The 15861-nt window shown below is 38.7% G+C and overlaps 1 protein-coding gene across 1 annotated transcript in view; it reads right to left on the minus strand.

The window, feature by feature from the left end:
• LOC126375406 (neurobeachin) overlaps positions 1-15861 on the minus strand; it is a gene marked incomplete at its 3' end in the record, with an annotated part of 592334 nt that overhangs the window by 78741 nt on the left and 497732 nt on the right. The window contains exons 38-39 of the mRNA XM_050022313.1: positions 1822-1939; positions 781-901 (exon numbers count right to left, since the gene is read on the minus strand). Coding sequence (XP_049878270.1) covers positions 781-901; positions 1822-1939 — 239 coding nt within the window. The remainder of the gene's footprint in view (positions 1-780; positions 902-1821; positions 1940-15861) is intronic.

Here is a 15861-nt window from a genome sequence, read left to right on the forward strand (position 1 = left end):
CATCTAACGACCGTTAAATGTTGTATTGAACACATACTTACAATCGACGAAGCGAGACATGATTCACAAGTAAAGCCTTCGCTTAGTACACGGTAATTTTAACAGATAGCAGCACTATACTAAAAAAGTAGGTACGTTATCTTTACAATAAATGTAAAATATAATATGATTGTTCTAAACAAAATAGATATCACGTGAATCTCAATTTAACACTTACCTTGGGAAAATACATATATATGATGCGCAATGTTCCGTAGAAAAGAAATCAGGCTTCCACAAAACTATTTATTTTTATCTGTTAATAATAAATATTGCCAGAGTGAAACAACTCTTCGTTACGTAAAAAACAAAGTTTTAGACTTTTAAAATATTTCTAAAAAAAAGGTTTTTTCTTATGTAAATTGCAGTGACATTGTTTTGTAAAAAAATCATAAGGGGTTCCATAAGATACTTGATGGATTTTGGTGAATGATCCTACTTGACCGGACAAATGACACCCGGAACGAAATTTAAGACTACAGGCCTGAGGGTACCCAGTTGGGCGAACCTCGGCTCAGGGCGTCGTCTGTGAAGATAATATTGAAAGAATTAATCGAACCTAGTCGGCCGATAGCGATAAGCGCTGAATGAGATGAATCGTCGACCACGACGGCGGGTCGGTATTGGCCGCTTCTATGGCTAGAGTAATAATCGGTCGTCAGGATAGTATATTACATCTTTCGGGTGAATGATCCGTAATCTTATAAGTTTGGGAATCCTTGACATGAAGCGTGCACTGACCTGGTCTGCGGGATGCCGTACTTGATGCCCACTCCGACGCGGGGCAGCGCCTTGATCACCTTCTTCACCGTCGTCTGGTCCGGGAACGCGAAGAAGATCGACGCTGGAAAGTTGCCACAAACTTTCGTTAGGATTTATTAGAGGTCCATGTCTGGGAGAGGAGGGTGCTAAAAACTTAGAATGTTCCATGGCATGTTGATTGGCGCGGATATGAATGCGATTAATGGATTGATGGAGCGCATTGTCCAACGCCTGTACCCCTGAAGGGTTAGGCAGAGGTATACACTCTTCGCCAACCAATGTCTTGTTCGACATAGCAATTAAAATTATCTTAAAAAAATATGAAGCGAGGTTCTCCAATAATAAGTTTTCTGTTGACTTCCGGCTAAGTAGTTAATACATACTTCTTCAGAAAAAAAGTCGTTAAGTCGGTGGTCCCGGTTACTACTTACTGATGTAAGTGAGTAATCAAAATTGTGGAGTTGCAGGTTCGAATCGCAGCACGAGCATATATGAATAATTTTCGAATTCATGTTTGGAACATAAAAGTATTATTACATGCTTTAGCGGTGAAGAGAAACATCGTGAGGAAACCCACATACTCGAGAAATACGTTTCAGATGTATGTCACCTAAACCTGTATTGGGCTGGTTTTCCCTTCGCGGGTTGGAGGCAGACAGGCAGTCTATAAAAACCGGATCTTAGAAGAGGATGTTTTCGGGGTACCGAACAGAGCATAGTAGAGCATAGTACCCCGCCAGCTATAAGTTGGTAGTGTGACTGGGAATAGACAATCCAACGGTGCCATATTGGAAGTTGTATATATCCGTCGAGCTGCGAAAACTTTGCTTGCGGGTTTCAGGACCGCATTATTGAATGGTGGCGCCATCTGTTGCAGGTGGGCGGAACTAGCTGCTCAACTAGTTGGGGTCCGCCACGAAATCTTCAGGTAAAAACGGGAAGATGATGACTATATGTGTTAGATATGTAAGAATGTTTGTATTAGTATCATAAATGTTGTGTATAAATAAGTATACTCACTCCTACTAGCCAGGAACATCTCGATAGCAACATTCTGCAGCAGGTAGCGCCGTGAGAAGATGGCACGGATCTCGCTGAAGTACCACTTGCCATGGAGATGCTCGCAGTACTTTAACACCTGGAATTAAAGAGATGGTGCTGTTAGCAATGGAGACAATTAAGAAGTCTGGTTTCATCATGCTTACAAGGAGGACAGAGGAACATTGAGAATGCCGTCTAGTTTACAAAACCTATGCTTACAAGGAGAACAGAGAAACATTGAGACTGCCACACAACACATAACATAAGCTCACGGCTATATCCCAATTGGGGTAGTCAGAGGTACAACCATCACAAGTAGAACTAGTAGTAGAACGTGAAGGAAGCAAGAGAAGTGTGTCAGGATCGATGCAAATGGAAGTCCATAGTCTCTGCTTACCTTTGTAGGAAATAGGCATGAGTTTATGTATGTTTGTATGTAGGCGTGTATATTGTCATATGTCAAAGTCAGAGTTGACGGGGATAATCCACCTCACTACCCACACGAAAGAAGAATGTCAAATAACTTTGATATTTAAAACAGTTTTATTACTAAAAATAGCGTCGCTGCATTTTCCATGGTGCTTCTCTTTCACACACGTCATCAGAATAAGGAATAATACTACGTACGCTCCGAATTATAAAGGTCAATAGGAACTATTATGTAAAGGTTGACGCGGCTAGGTTTACTGTGTCGATCCCACATTTGAATAATCACATTATCTTAGGATTCTGCATACATTAAACAGACGGCCCATTTCTATTCTATTTAAAATTACAATTATTCTAATGCTGGGTAAAGTTACCCGAGTCCCTTGCCAAATGCGGCGGTAAATTTAGACAAAGTTAGTGCAGTAAGAACACTAGGATTGTTCAATTTATGTACTTAAACCGTATGCAATAGGTACCTATGTAATGTATTTTTGTATTTTTTTAAGAACGTCTAATTCCCCGTGCCTACGTTTTTCTTGCAGCTTCTTTTCCCCGGCTACACGGGTTATGAGAAGCTGCAGTAGTTAGGCGGATGAGACGTTCGTTATGTGAAAATTGGCGGTTCTAAGTGTAACTATTATACATACTGAATAAAGATATTTGTGTATAGAATTTTATAGACTTTCGCATCACAAAAGAAGTCCCGCGGTCACGGGGCCAGTGACGCAGTATCTGCACAGAATTATCAGAATTTGTCAACTGACTACTTGACAGTTTTCGGATAAGTATTTAAAATAAACAAACGCTTAGTAGGTATAACCTCTTAAAATATTTTATTTTCTCGAAACAGCCTCCGTGGTCTAGTGGTTAGAGCGTTAGGCTCACGATCTGGAGGTCCGGGTTCGATTCCCGATGGGGACATTGTCGAAATCACTTTGTGAGACTGTCCTTTGTTTGGTAAGGACTTTTCAGGCTTGAATCACCTGATTGTCCCAAAAAGTAACATGATTCCGTGCTTCGGAGGTCACGTTACGCCGTTGGTCCCGGCTATTAGCCGTAAAAACACCTCCACCAACCCGCAGTGGAGCAGCGTGGTGGAGTATGCTCCATACCCCCTCCGGTTGATTGAGGGGAGGCCTGTGCCCAGCAGTGGGACGTATATAGGCTGTTTATGTTTTATGTATGTATTTTCTCGAAAAAGCTGTATATAATATAAAAAGACATATTTTTCTTCATTAATTTCACATCTCGCGCGAAAACGGTTGGTCACGTGGCCATTTTGCCCAGTGACGTCACATTTTAATAAGCACAGAAACTGTCAAACAGTATAACTAGAAACCTGACAGATAGTTTTTGTTTATTTTGTAAAAATAAAATATTTAAAAATGATCTTAATAAAAAAATACTATTGCATATTTTTCGTTGTATGATAAACTACCATATCCGACATATTACATATTTTATTGTTACAACTGTCAAGTGGCCAATTAGCTTCATTCACAGATCATAGGAACAAGGGAATTATGCCCTACTAATTACCTACAAGAGTCCGTATGTCGCCTGTTACCTTTATTCACGTCGACGCGTGAAGTACTAACTAGTGCCGGATAGTTAAAAATGTATATCCGCGGATACGGATACGGATCTCTATTTTCTTAAAAAAAAAAGATTGAAGTTATAGTTATTTCATTGTTATAACAGTAATATTTTATCTTGCTTTCATTATAAAGATCTATCTATCTAAATGCTTTTTTTGCAATATAAAGGTGCCAAATATTTGATTTTTAAGAAATAAAAACAATCTGAATGGAATTTTATAGGTTTTTATTTAATAAATCTACTTAATCACCTGAAAAAGATCCGCGTGAAAAGTAACGGACACGGATACGGATTTTTCTTTTATCTCGGATATCCGCGGATACGGATACGAATACGGATATTCGGAACATCACTAGTACTAACACATATCTGCCTGGACCGCTACCTTTATTTTGTTTTTTTTTTTTATTTTATTTTAGACGAGATATTGTAGATTTGCCGCAAATGGCATTAACTACTTCCGTAGACCGCTACCGTAGTACTATTATTTATTCTGTGCCGCTACATCGATTTACCCGCTGTTCATTGCGTAGTAACTCAAGCGCCAGTTGTGGTTACACGATAACAAAGAAGCATTGCAACTTCTGTGGTTGTGTTATATTTGCTTGATATCTCCATCCATTCCTTCTTTACTAAGTGGTTACTTTAATTCTCAAAAAATTCAATCTTATTAAGAATATTGGATAAATTAGTAACAAGAAAATAAATAGGATAAAAATAATCAATTTAAGTATACTTAAACAGTTAATTTGCGTCATTTTACTCTCAAGTTAAATGTAATAAAAAGTCCATAATAATATGTGTTTTTTTTTTCGATGAAGCACCCCACTTGTCACCATAACGTTTATGTTTTACTGTCGCGTCTCTATCCTTTGGGATGTGGGATAAAAAATAGTGTTGGCAGATGTCCCGAATGGTCCCGACACGAGTATGGAATTAGGCACGTCCCGGTTTTCATGGCTCTAAGATCTGTCACGCGTACCTAACCAACGAGCGGACATCAAAAGGTCTGTTTTTTTAAAAGAAATTGTATATAAACAAGTAATTACTATGAAAGCCGTTTAGTAAATAATAAATATTTTCTTCTTTTAATATATCTTACATGCCTATATCCCAATTGACAATATGGAGATGTCGTGGCCAGATCATAGAATTGATCATTTCACGATGTGCTCGATCATTTCATGAAATGGTCATATTTCATGAAATAAAATATCATTCGTTGGCTACACCATGATGTGGTTTGGCCAGATCAATGAACACAAAACGTTTAACTATATGAGCAACTAAATGCATGATTACTTCTTGATATGGCCAAACGTTGGCAATCACCGATAGTGGCGCTGGTGTCGATTATTATATTTAAAACTTGATTGATATTATAATCGATGAATCAATGTTATTGTTCAATTTTCCATATCGAATAGGTACATAATTTTGAACTCCGCCTACATTAACGATATGGCCAAACGTTGATTGATATATCATTTAACGTTGACGTTTCAACGATATGGTCAACTTAAGTTGGCCATTTCACGAAATATGACCATTTCATGAAATGGTCGACCACATCATGAAATGATCAATTTTACGATCTGGCCACGACATGGAAATATCCACTAGTCATCAACGATACAACTCGTAACTTCTGTATATTCCGTCTTTTTTAAATTGTCATCGTAAGTAATTGTCTAAACAAAAAGCGCAGCGAGATGTGGGTACTTAGTTCATGTTGCGATGGACGTATCTCTGATTACCGTGAGCGTATCATTTTCTCATTGCGAGTCCCGGGTTAAAAGACCAAGTCCCGTATTTTTCCCCTCCGTCCGACTTTTTAAACCTGGTAACACTAAAAAAAGGTATAAAAACAACTGCCACTTTTCCCCTAATACTTTTGATCGTAAACTGAGCAGGTCGACATCGTAAAATGTTCGTTAGCGGCTAATTTATACGTACAATAATCGTGTAAATCACTTGACGACCACCTCCATATTGTTTTAATGTCTCACAAGGCGTGCTTTAAATAATGTCATGTCTAACATGCTTCGAGGGAAACTTGTTAGGTTAGTGTTACTATACGAACGGAGATATTGACTTTTTGTAGAATTGTTGTGTCCGTTTTGTAGGTTTTATCTGTTTTAAACAGAACGAGAACATACACACGCCGATTTCCCACCTGGGTAAGCAAAGACTATGGAATTCCACTAGCTTCAATCCTGCCTGACACACTTCTCAGAGTATAATAAATTATTCTTTTTTAAAGAATAACAGGTAAAATTTCACCATAACGTCATCCTGATTGATTGAATGTTTTCTTGCCACTGATTGCCAGGTAGAAATTGCTGCTTAGCAATAAGGCCGCCAGAAAGTACAGTATGAGTTGTGTGCAATAAAGTGTATTTGTATTGTATTGTATTGATGGTAGGTGGTAGTAAAATCCTGGGTCACTAAAGTTTCGCAGACTGAAAATGGAGGGAGAAGAATAAATAGAGAATACTCTATGAAAAATAAAATCATCCTGTTTCTAAGTGGCACTTACAAAACACATTATAGAATAATACCAAACCCATTAAGTTACAAGAGCACAATAACCACCATTTGTATTGTTCCCATCATCATACATACAATGCCCCTGCGCCGACGAATTAATTAGCATTGGCAACACCAAGCAACAACGAGCAACGCAGATTGATCGTAGAGAGAGCTGGCGTGATTTGTGCAGTTCTGCCGTCATTGTAGTGTTAGAGAACAAACATGTGCACTTAATGTGCGGTGGTCATGGCATGGTGCGGAAGGGAATGACACTAGTGGTGAGTGCACTCCAGGCACAAGTAAAACGTTTGTTGACAGACAATGGCCCCGATTCCTGCAGGTCACATCACCAGCCCATTAACGTCCCCACTGCTGGGGCACGGGCCTTCTCTATGGATGGATAGGGAGATCGGGCCTTAAACCATCACGCGGGCCCAGTGCCAACGATGAAATTAGAAGGTTAAACGAAGAAAAGTGTATACAGCGCCATCTATATTGCTTTTGAAGAAAAGTCCCTCATTGAACTGAAAAAAAGCACTGCTTTACTAGTAGTAATCCGAATCAATTTGTTTCCACCTTCACAATACAACAAAGGTGTGTATTGTGGACATTGCGAGCCCTCCGAGGAGGGTCGGGTGACAAATTGCGTTACAATTGTACGCGACATGTCTACTGTCTACCCCCATCTGTGAAACGCTTGTAATAAATAGGGCGAAAAATTTAGGGATGTTGGTCCCGGAAAAAGCAAATGGAGAATTGGAGATATATTTGTTATGAAAAATAAAATTAATAATCTCCTAGAGTATTATTAGTCATTATTACAATATAACTATTATTGCAGTGGAGCAGCGTGGTGGAGTATGCTCCATATTATGTTGATGCTCCATTAATTATGGAGTATGTTGGAGGCCTGTCCCAAGGAGTACCTATGGCGTATATTGGCTGTTTATGTTTAAGTTTAAGTATGTTATATTAATTATAATATTTTTATTTTCACGGCCTCCGTGATCTAGTGGTTGAGCGTTGTGGTCACGATCCGGAGGTCCCGGGTTCGAATCCAGGTAGGGACAAATAACAAAAATCACTTTGTGATCGTTAATTTGGTTAGGACATTATAGGCTGATTACCTGAAACCAAAGTAAGATGATCCGTGCTTCGGAAAGTACGTTAAGCCGTTGGTCCAGGTTTTTTTTCGATTACTTACTGATGTAAGTAAATAGTCGTTACATAAGCCAGGTCAGGGGCCTATGGAGGCTCAATAATAACCCTGATACCATGGTTGATGGGATTGGTAATCCACCTCACAACCTACACGATAGAAGATATTTTTTGTGAACACCAAAATGAAATGGGGATTTGTCTATTATCATGGATGGATTTCCTGGACAAGATTATCTAATGATATCTTGGTAGATTTACTTACACGTGGATGTAGATTTCATGGTTAAACTCGAATTTGAATTTCATGAGAGAATCGAAAGCCTAACTAGATGTTAATAAAAACCTATCAGTATATTTTGAGCATTTTTCATATTCGCTAGCAAAAAACAAACTACGCAAAAACTAAAATTTACTATGGATGACAATCGGCGAACACCTCAAACGTCACCCGAACATGTCCTTTGTTGCGTTTTAGGATTTATTTATTTATTTTATTTTATTTTATTTTCTTAGGAAGATTAACAGTCCAATCTTCTTCTTCTTCTATCGTGTGGGTTGTGAGGTGAATTACCAACCTCATCAACCCTGGTGTCAGCGTTACTATTGAGCCGCCAAAGGCGACTACGTACTTACATCAGTAAGTAGTAACCGGGACCAACGGCTTAACGTGCCTTCCGAAGCACGGAAACAGTCCAATAATAACTATAGATCTAGACGATAGATGTAGACAATGCTACAATACAATACAAATACACTTTATTGCACCAAAATAAAAAAATAAATAATTACAAAAAGACTCTTAACAAGTAAATGGCGGCCTTAATGCTAATGAGAAATCTCCACAAATATTTTTTTTGTAATATATTAACATAAGCTCACGTTTCACTTATAATATTCATATATTCATATTCATTTATTTCGTAATAGAATAATAACAACAAAAATTAAAAAAAACTAACTTTTATTTAAATTTTTTTTTGACATGACTTGTAGATTAGCTGCAAACGGTATTAACTACTTGGCCGGTCAATAGAGCGTTGAGGGTTCTCACCCAACATTGGTCCTCCGAATGTCGTCAACGATCACATGTCCTTAAAAGTGACCACGTTTTATTCAATAACACAGTCTTCCTCTTCCTATGTGATCCCCCAAACAGATTTAAATCATTTCATCCTAATGACCCTAATAACTCATAAATGTGAAGAACACTTGCTTTTTCCCATCATCACCCACAATGGCGTGACGATCGCGCATTAGTGCTAATCAGCGTTGCCAGATTTTTTTTGCCAAGTCGGGATTTTGGAACTTTTTGAGTGAAAAAAGCGGGATTCTTTCATCGAAAGCGGGACATAGTAAAAAAACGTATATAATAAAAAAATGAATATTTATCTTTTGAGTTCAAATTATGTTTACGTAACAATAGATAGCAAAAATATCCATAGAAAATGTATTTTAATAAAAATATGATATTTTTCATCAGATTTACCCTATCGTTAAATAGTTGAGTCTTATTCGTCTTCTGAATAAAAAAAACGGAAATCAAAATTAAAACAAGCGAAGTTTGACGCTTGTTTGTTTTTAAATTTTGTTTTTAGTTACCATTGTGGCCAGCCTACAATAAAGACATGAAAAAACAATAATAATAATAATAATCATTTATTTTCAGATTTACAATCCATAGTTGTTAGTAAAAAATGCAGTCTTAACCTATTGTTAGTAGAAGACACAAAATAAATTAACGATATTGATACATTATTTTAACGATTGCTAGATGTGTGCAATTGCATCCACCGCGCGAACATAGGCGCGTCCCACCTGCCGACCAGCACACCCAGGATACTGTTCGAACTCGTACACATTCGATTTAGGGTCGAGGCGCCTCTCTTCCTCATTATTGCATAGAAGCAGTCTATCCTCGCTTCAGCAAACAATCTGTTCACTTTTATGCATTCTCATCAGTGTGTGGCATTTCCAAGCGAAGCATGCTTTATCTCATGCGAAGTGATTTTCACCCCCATATAGTGTTGTACCATCGACTACCGAGATTATTAGATAGTGCGGCGCCTCGAGGTATAATACTTTGGGTAAACATTACTGGTGCTCAAAGATCGGTTAGTGAAGGGTGAGGGGAACGACAGATTAGTTGTTTCAATGTGTGGGTGTTACAATCATGGTTATGGGTTCACTTTTTTATCTGGGTATGTTTTGTAATAACTTATATGTTTTATTTATTAAGTACGTGAGACCTCCTCCTCTCGTGTGAACGGCCTCCGAGGTCCAGTGGTCGAGCGTTGGACTCACAATCCGGAGGTCCTGGGTTCGATTCCCGGTGGGGACATATCACAAAATTACTTTGTGGTCCCTAGTTTGATTAGGACATTACAGGCTGATCACCTGGTTGTCCGAAAGTAAGACGATCCGTGCTTCGGAAGGCACGTTAAGCCGTTGGTCCCGGTTACTACTTACTGATGTAAGTACGTAGTCGTTATATATGAGTCATGTCAGGGGCCTTTGGCGGCTCAATAGTAACCCTGACACCAAGGCTGATGAGGTTGGTAATTCACCTCACAACCCACACGATAGAAGAAGAAGAAGTACGTGAGTCAGTAATTTAATGCTTTTCCAAAGATGCAATAAATAAAACAACGTGATGATTTAGCTCAACCAGCAGTGGAGCAGCGTGGTGGAGTATACTCCATACCCCCTCTATACGTATATGACGAGGGGAGACCTGTGCCCAGCAGTGGGACGTATATAGGCTGTTTATGTTATGTTATGTGTGTATGAAACCCATCAATCAACATGCGGGGGTATGTTATGGATCACACTCCACTGCGGGTTGGTGGAGTTATTTGGGCTAGTAGGCCGGGACCAACGCCTCAACGTACTTTCCGAAGCACGGAATCATTTTACAATGCAATAAGATGAAATGGACTGCTAGTTTGTAAATCTGATACGATTGAATCAATAAATAAATAATTTTATCTGCCTACCCCACTAGATACCTATACCTCACCAGCATACGTAAGAAAGGAATACATAAATACATTAATGTGACAAAACCGATCTTTTCAATCTTTTAGCTCGCTGTTCAGTTCACATTACTTCAACATTGGCTCATTCAACTTCAATCACGCTTGTTTTTTTACAAGCGTATGCAAATCCGCAATCGTAAATGTTTCTTTCTTTCTATCATCTGCAGACGGGATCACAGTGCGCCCGCGCCGACAGTCCCGGGAGAATTGTGCGCATGCGTGGAAAGATGGAGGCGCGCGCGCTCCCACGCGGTCGATTTATGGCGGTATAGGTGGATGTGGATCCTGTGTCGTTGTTTTCTAGTTAATAGAGGGTAGATTCTCGTTTTCTTCGTGATTCAAATCCGGTGGGCCTAAACGAATGATTTTTGGATTCTTATTTGGATCTTTAAATGATTATCATGTGCTCAGCGGTGAAGGAAAACCTCGTGAGGAAACTCACAATATCCGAGAGATGTGTTGGCCCACTAGAGTCGATTAATTCTTCACAATATAATCCCCTCAGATGACTCTGCGCTCCCTATTTGTCCTGCCAAGTAGATGATGCCATTTGCGAAAAATCTACATCAATTCAGGTTAAAAATAAGGCATTACATAGGCCATGTCTCGGGTTTTTGCGTTTGGTCCTGGTTTGTGGTCGACCATTTTATGAATTTCGTATTTTTTGTAAATAAAATGTTTCTACTTTGTGGGAAAAGGCAAATAATGGTGGTAGGTATATGTTTTATTGATATTACTTCTCGTGAAAAGATGTGTATGTAAAAGTTAAGTGAATAAAAACAAATACTTAGTATCACCATTAAAAATTATTTCATTCAGTCACGCAAAAATACTATATATCCACAACTTTTCTACATTTTATCTCTGTGCAATAAACTTTAAAGCAAATAAATTGCCAATTACAAACCCGTCTTTATCACTTCGAATTATTCAACTACCCTACAATGTCGGTAAAATTGCTTAACATTAAAAAAGGTCTAACTTAAAAAGGTTCTTAGCATTTCTGAGTTGAAATAAAATGAGCATTCCTGATCCCTAATGAATAAAAAAGGTATTATTATAAGGTTTTTAATTGGCCCTTACCGATGTCCTTTTAAGGGGTTTTTGAGAAATGCCACCAAACCGAATGTGGCGACACCTTGGCTACAACGTCACGATAAACTTGTATAGTATAATGCTGATTCTGGTATCTGTCTGGTTAAAGGTTTATAGTATATGTTTCACGTACATTCCGTTTTTAGTACACCCTTCCAGGGTAGTTTTTGTTTGACGACCCGATTACTCTAGCAATAGAGGCGGCCAACCAGCTCGCAAGAACAAACATTTCAGCCTGACCCCGCCGGCGTGGTCGACGATTTCCCTCATTCGGTACTTATTGCTATCGGCCCATTACCCAGTACACCTTCAACCCTGTTGTGTTAAATTTTGTACCGAGTAAGAGCTCTCAGCGCTCCCCATTCGGCCACCCAAGTAGTCATTGCTACACATTGCGTGATACAATTCAAAGTTTTCCTTTTACTGAAACGAAACAGATTCCTCATCACTAATTTAAGAGCCACGCTCCTGTCGGTGTAGCATCCTTCCTGCTACTGTTTAGGAAAAAACAGGGCAGTGGACTCTTGCCTTTCGCCCCGCAGTACTCTGTTTGATGCGAGTGTGATGGCGCTCAGAGTAGTCTATTTCAAAGCCTATCCTAACCTAACCTAACTAATAAGGAACATATCTGTATGTATCTTAGGATGTATGTCTTACTTTGGTCTTAATCAGCCATTAAGGAGTGGGGAGGGGATTGAGGGGGAGGGGACGTATTTTCTATTTCGCTCGCACTTATTCAGTAATAAGTGTTGAATGTAAACTGTTTATAGAATCGTGTGTGTAGAGGTGGGGTGCGGGGACGCGTTGACAGGCTCGTTTACATTTCCTTGCTTGACTAAACCTTGTTATGGTACAGTTAGCATATGCCGACAACTAAGGATACAAGGGAATAATGTGATACCACGCGTGACAACATACATTTGTATGAAGATTTGACATGCCTATTATAATGGGTGGGTATAGCCACAACTTGCAGCCACATTTGGTTACGGACTTAAGTTTATGTACTCGTAACAGTTTATATACAGTTTTTTCACGCTGTGACTTATTGTATTTTAGGACACATGGGGTTGAGGGGTTTCACCAGGTACAAAAATTGAAGACAACAGACCTGAGAGTGCCCAGTTGAGCGCGAAACTCGGCTCAGCGCATCGTTTGAGAGGACAGTATTAAAAAAAAAATCGGACCTAATGCGCCGATATGTCGTCAGAAGACCTGTGGAATACCGGTTCCGACGAGCTCAGAGCTGGTGTGCGCGTGGAAAACGCAAAAGAGAGTGGCGCGAAGAGACCTGGCGACACTCGGTTGACCGAGAGTTGAAAACTCCCGGCATGTCATGGGAGCAAGCTACAGAAGTTGCAGAAGATCGCGAGGAGTGGAAATCTGTTATTCGAGCCCTAAAACTTCCCCACTATCCCAACAAAAAAAGAGATAAAAGGATTAGAAGAAGAATTGGGCCGAGAGCGATAAGCGCTGAATGAGGGAAATCGTCGACCACGCCGGCGGGTTTGGTATTGCGGTCCTGGAAGTTTCGTCGATGCGAGGAGTTTGACCGCCTCTATGGCTAGTCTCTGTAAGTTAAAATGAAGTTTAAAGAAAAGTATTTATCCCAAACGAATCTACCCTTCTGCACACCGTACTGTCACCCCCCATATATCCAGGTAATGGGCGCGCTTGTCACCGTATATCCAGCGATAGCATCGCACGCGCAACCCCCTTCCCCGCGCACCCGCGCATGCGCCCCGCCGACGTCAGCTGCGACGGATGTCACGTAATGATATGCGCATGGGCTTTTTATATTGAGGAACCGAAGAGTGTAGCTGGATTGTAAGTTTGTTCTTGTTCTGGTTGGGCATTATGTTGAAAATGTGGATGGATAGGCTTGTTTTGTTACTAGGATAAACAAAGAAAAGTCATAATACATGTACGGTCACGAGAACTAATAAGTATATATTTTAAAACCATGTCACATTAACTTTTTTGACAAACTAAACCGTAAGTCTCACTAAATGTCAAATATGATAGTGCGACAGGGTTCTAAAGTGGATACCTGATATTGCTCATCTGTGAATCCGTAATAGCCGTGTTCGGAGACGAGTGACTTACATTATAAAGCACATAATAACGGGTTCTTACCGCGTTTAAATGGGGATATGAGACTCCCGATATTTCGACACTGTTGCAAGTGCCATGATCACGGGATGACGCGGTAAGAACCCGTTATTATGTGCTTTAATTATGATAATAACCGCGTAAACTTAAAACAATGTATTACATTATAAAGAAAGAAACAAAATATTTATTCATCAAAAAATACATAATTATATACGTATATACGTCACGAGAAGCCTCTGGATGCGGGCAGCGCAGGACCGATCGTCGTGGAGATCCTTGGGGGAGGCCTATGCCCAGCAGTGGGCGTCGTACGGCTGATGACGATGATGACATATATACGTAGTTAAATTGTACTTAGTAATTAACAATAGAATTATAAATAATGCCGAAACGGCTGCAGGTCAGCAAATGCCATACACAGCCTAGCTGTTACTAGATTATTTTGCGAGAAGATTTGTTAATGATTTACTGTTTTGTTTTTTTTTCCATTATTATTTTAATTTTTTCGTGTGATAGTTTACCTTTTAATTTTGAAATTGTATTTTTTTTTAGTGTTTTTCATGTTCATAGTCTTATTTTTCTTTTTGTTTCTTTTTTCATTCATTGTTTACTTTGTGTTATATTAGTTTTTATATTGTTTTTTTTTCTCGTCATACAGCGCATTGGATTACACTGTAATGTTGTATGTACCTTTATAAATAAAATAAATAAATAAAAAAAAAGTGGCGCTGATTATAATGTCACGGGTTCGACTTCCAGTTCTATACCACTTATGAGTTTGAATTAGCAACGTTTGGATCATAGTTATTTGAAATCACGGTTTCCAGGATTTGTGCCCGGTTAATAGCAATAGGCTCGCCATATATGACATGGAACTTAAACATAGCTGGCTAGGAGTGGGTATTTTATATATACTATACACCTCTGCTTATCCCTTCGGAGACACAAGCGTGATGATAGTTATTACTTGTTTTTGGGAAATAAACTATGTTCAATATTCAATATTCTTTATTTGCATACTATGATGGTGTACAAGTTGGTCAGTTACATTTGAGTCTCACATCACAGACCCTTTGGGCACAACAAAAGAAAAAACAAGAGAGAAGGAGGCTTTTAAATGTTTAAATCCGAATCATTAAAATATTCATTAATACTATAGTAGCATTTATTTATCAGGATTTCTTCTCAGGTTCAGGATGTTTCGAACTGTCATCATCAAAGTGAGTTTTTTTCTTTCTCTTATAAAAAATGTTCCTAATTCTGTATGCAGATGGTAAAAGGCGCGTAACGCCGCGCGACAGAAATAGTCGCACACGATGACACGGGATTTATTAACCATTCCACATGAATAACTGCGAAACGGGGAACTTTAATATGGTACCATGCGTTCTCGAATTCAACTCGAAGTATGGTCACGAGTACTAATATGTCTATACTTTGAAACCATGTCACATTAACTTTATTGACAAATTAAACCGTAAGTCTTGTTAAATGTCAAATATGATAGAGCGACAGGGTTCTAAAGTGGGTACATGATATTGCTCATGACTGTACCTACGTGATGAAAACGTGAGATTGCAGAATTGTTTATATTGCAGTTTCATAAGTATATCTTTTTTTAACCATAACAAGTAACATGTGAATACAGGATAAGAAAGAGTGACAATGATACTAATTCCACTACTTACCATATAATTTTATTTTAAGTTATATGTATATGTCATTTTCTTATCCTCTGAAGAGGATCGGGTCGGATCGGTTATCGACAGGCATAAAATCCCCGTCTTGTAATTAACCTAAAATAAAATAAGGAGGTGTCTGCAGGAACCAGAGTCAATATTTTTATTTTAAGAAGTTTATTTTATTACATATTTTTTTATTTATTTACTCTTTTAATTTGTCGTCTCGTCGCGATTTTTGTAAACTTTAGATTTGCTTTTGCCTAAAATCTTATTTGTTTGTGAGCCGCTCGCTTACCAAATACACTTGCAATTTATTTTTTATGATAATACTGAAGTGTCAAGTGTTGAATTTCATTCCAAATACATTACCT

The sequence above is a fragment of the Pectinophora gossypiella genome, chromosome 19 (assembly GCF_024362695.1).
Source record: "Pectinophora gossypiella chromosome 19, ilPecGoss1.1, whole genome shotgun sequence".
Lineage (NCBI taxonomy): Eukaryota > Metazoa > Arthropoda > Insecta > Lepidoptera > Gelechiidae > Pectinophora > Pectinophora gossypiella.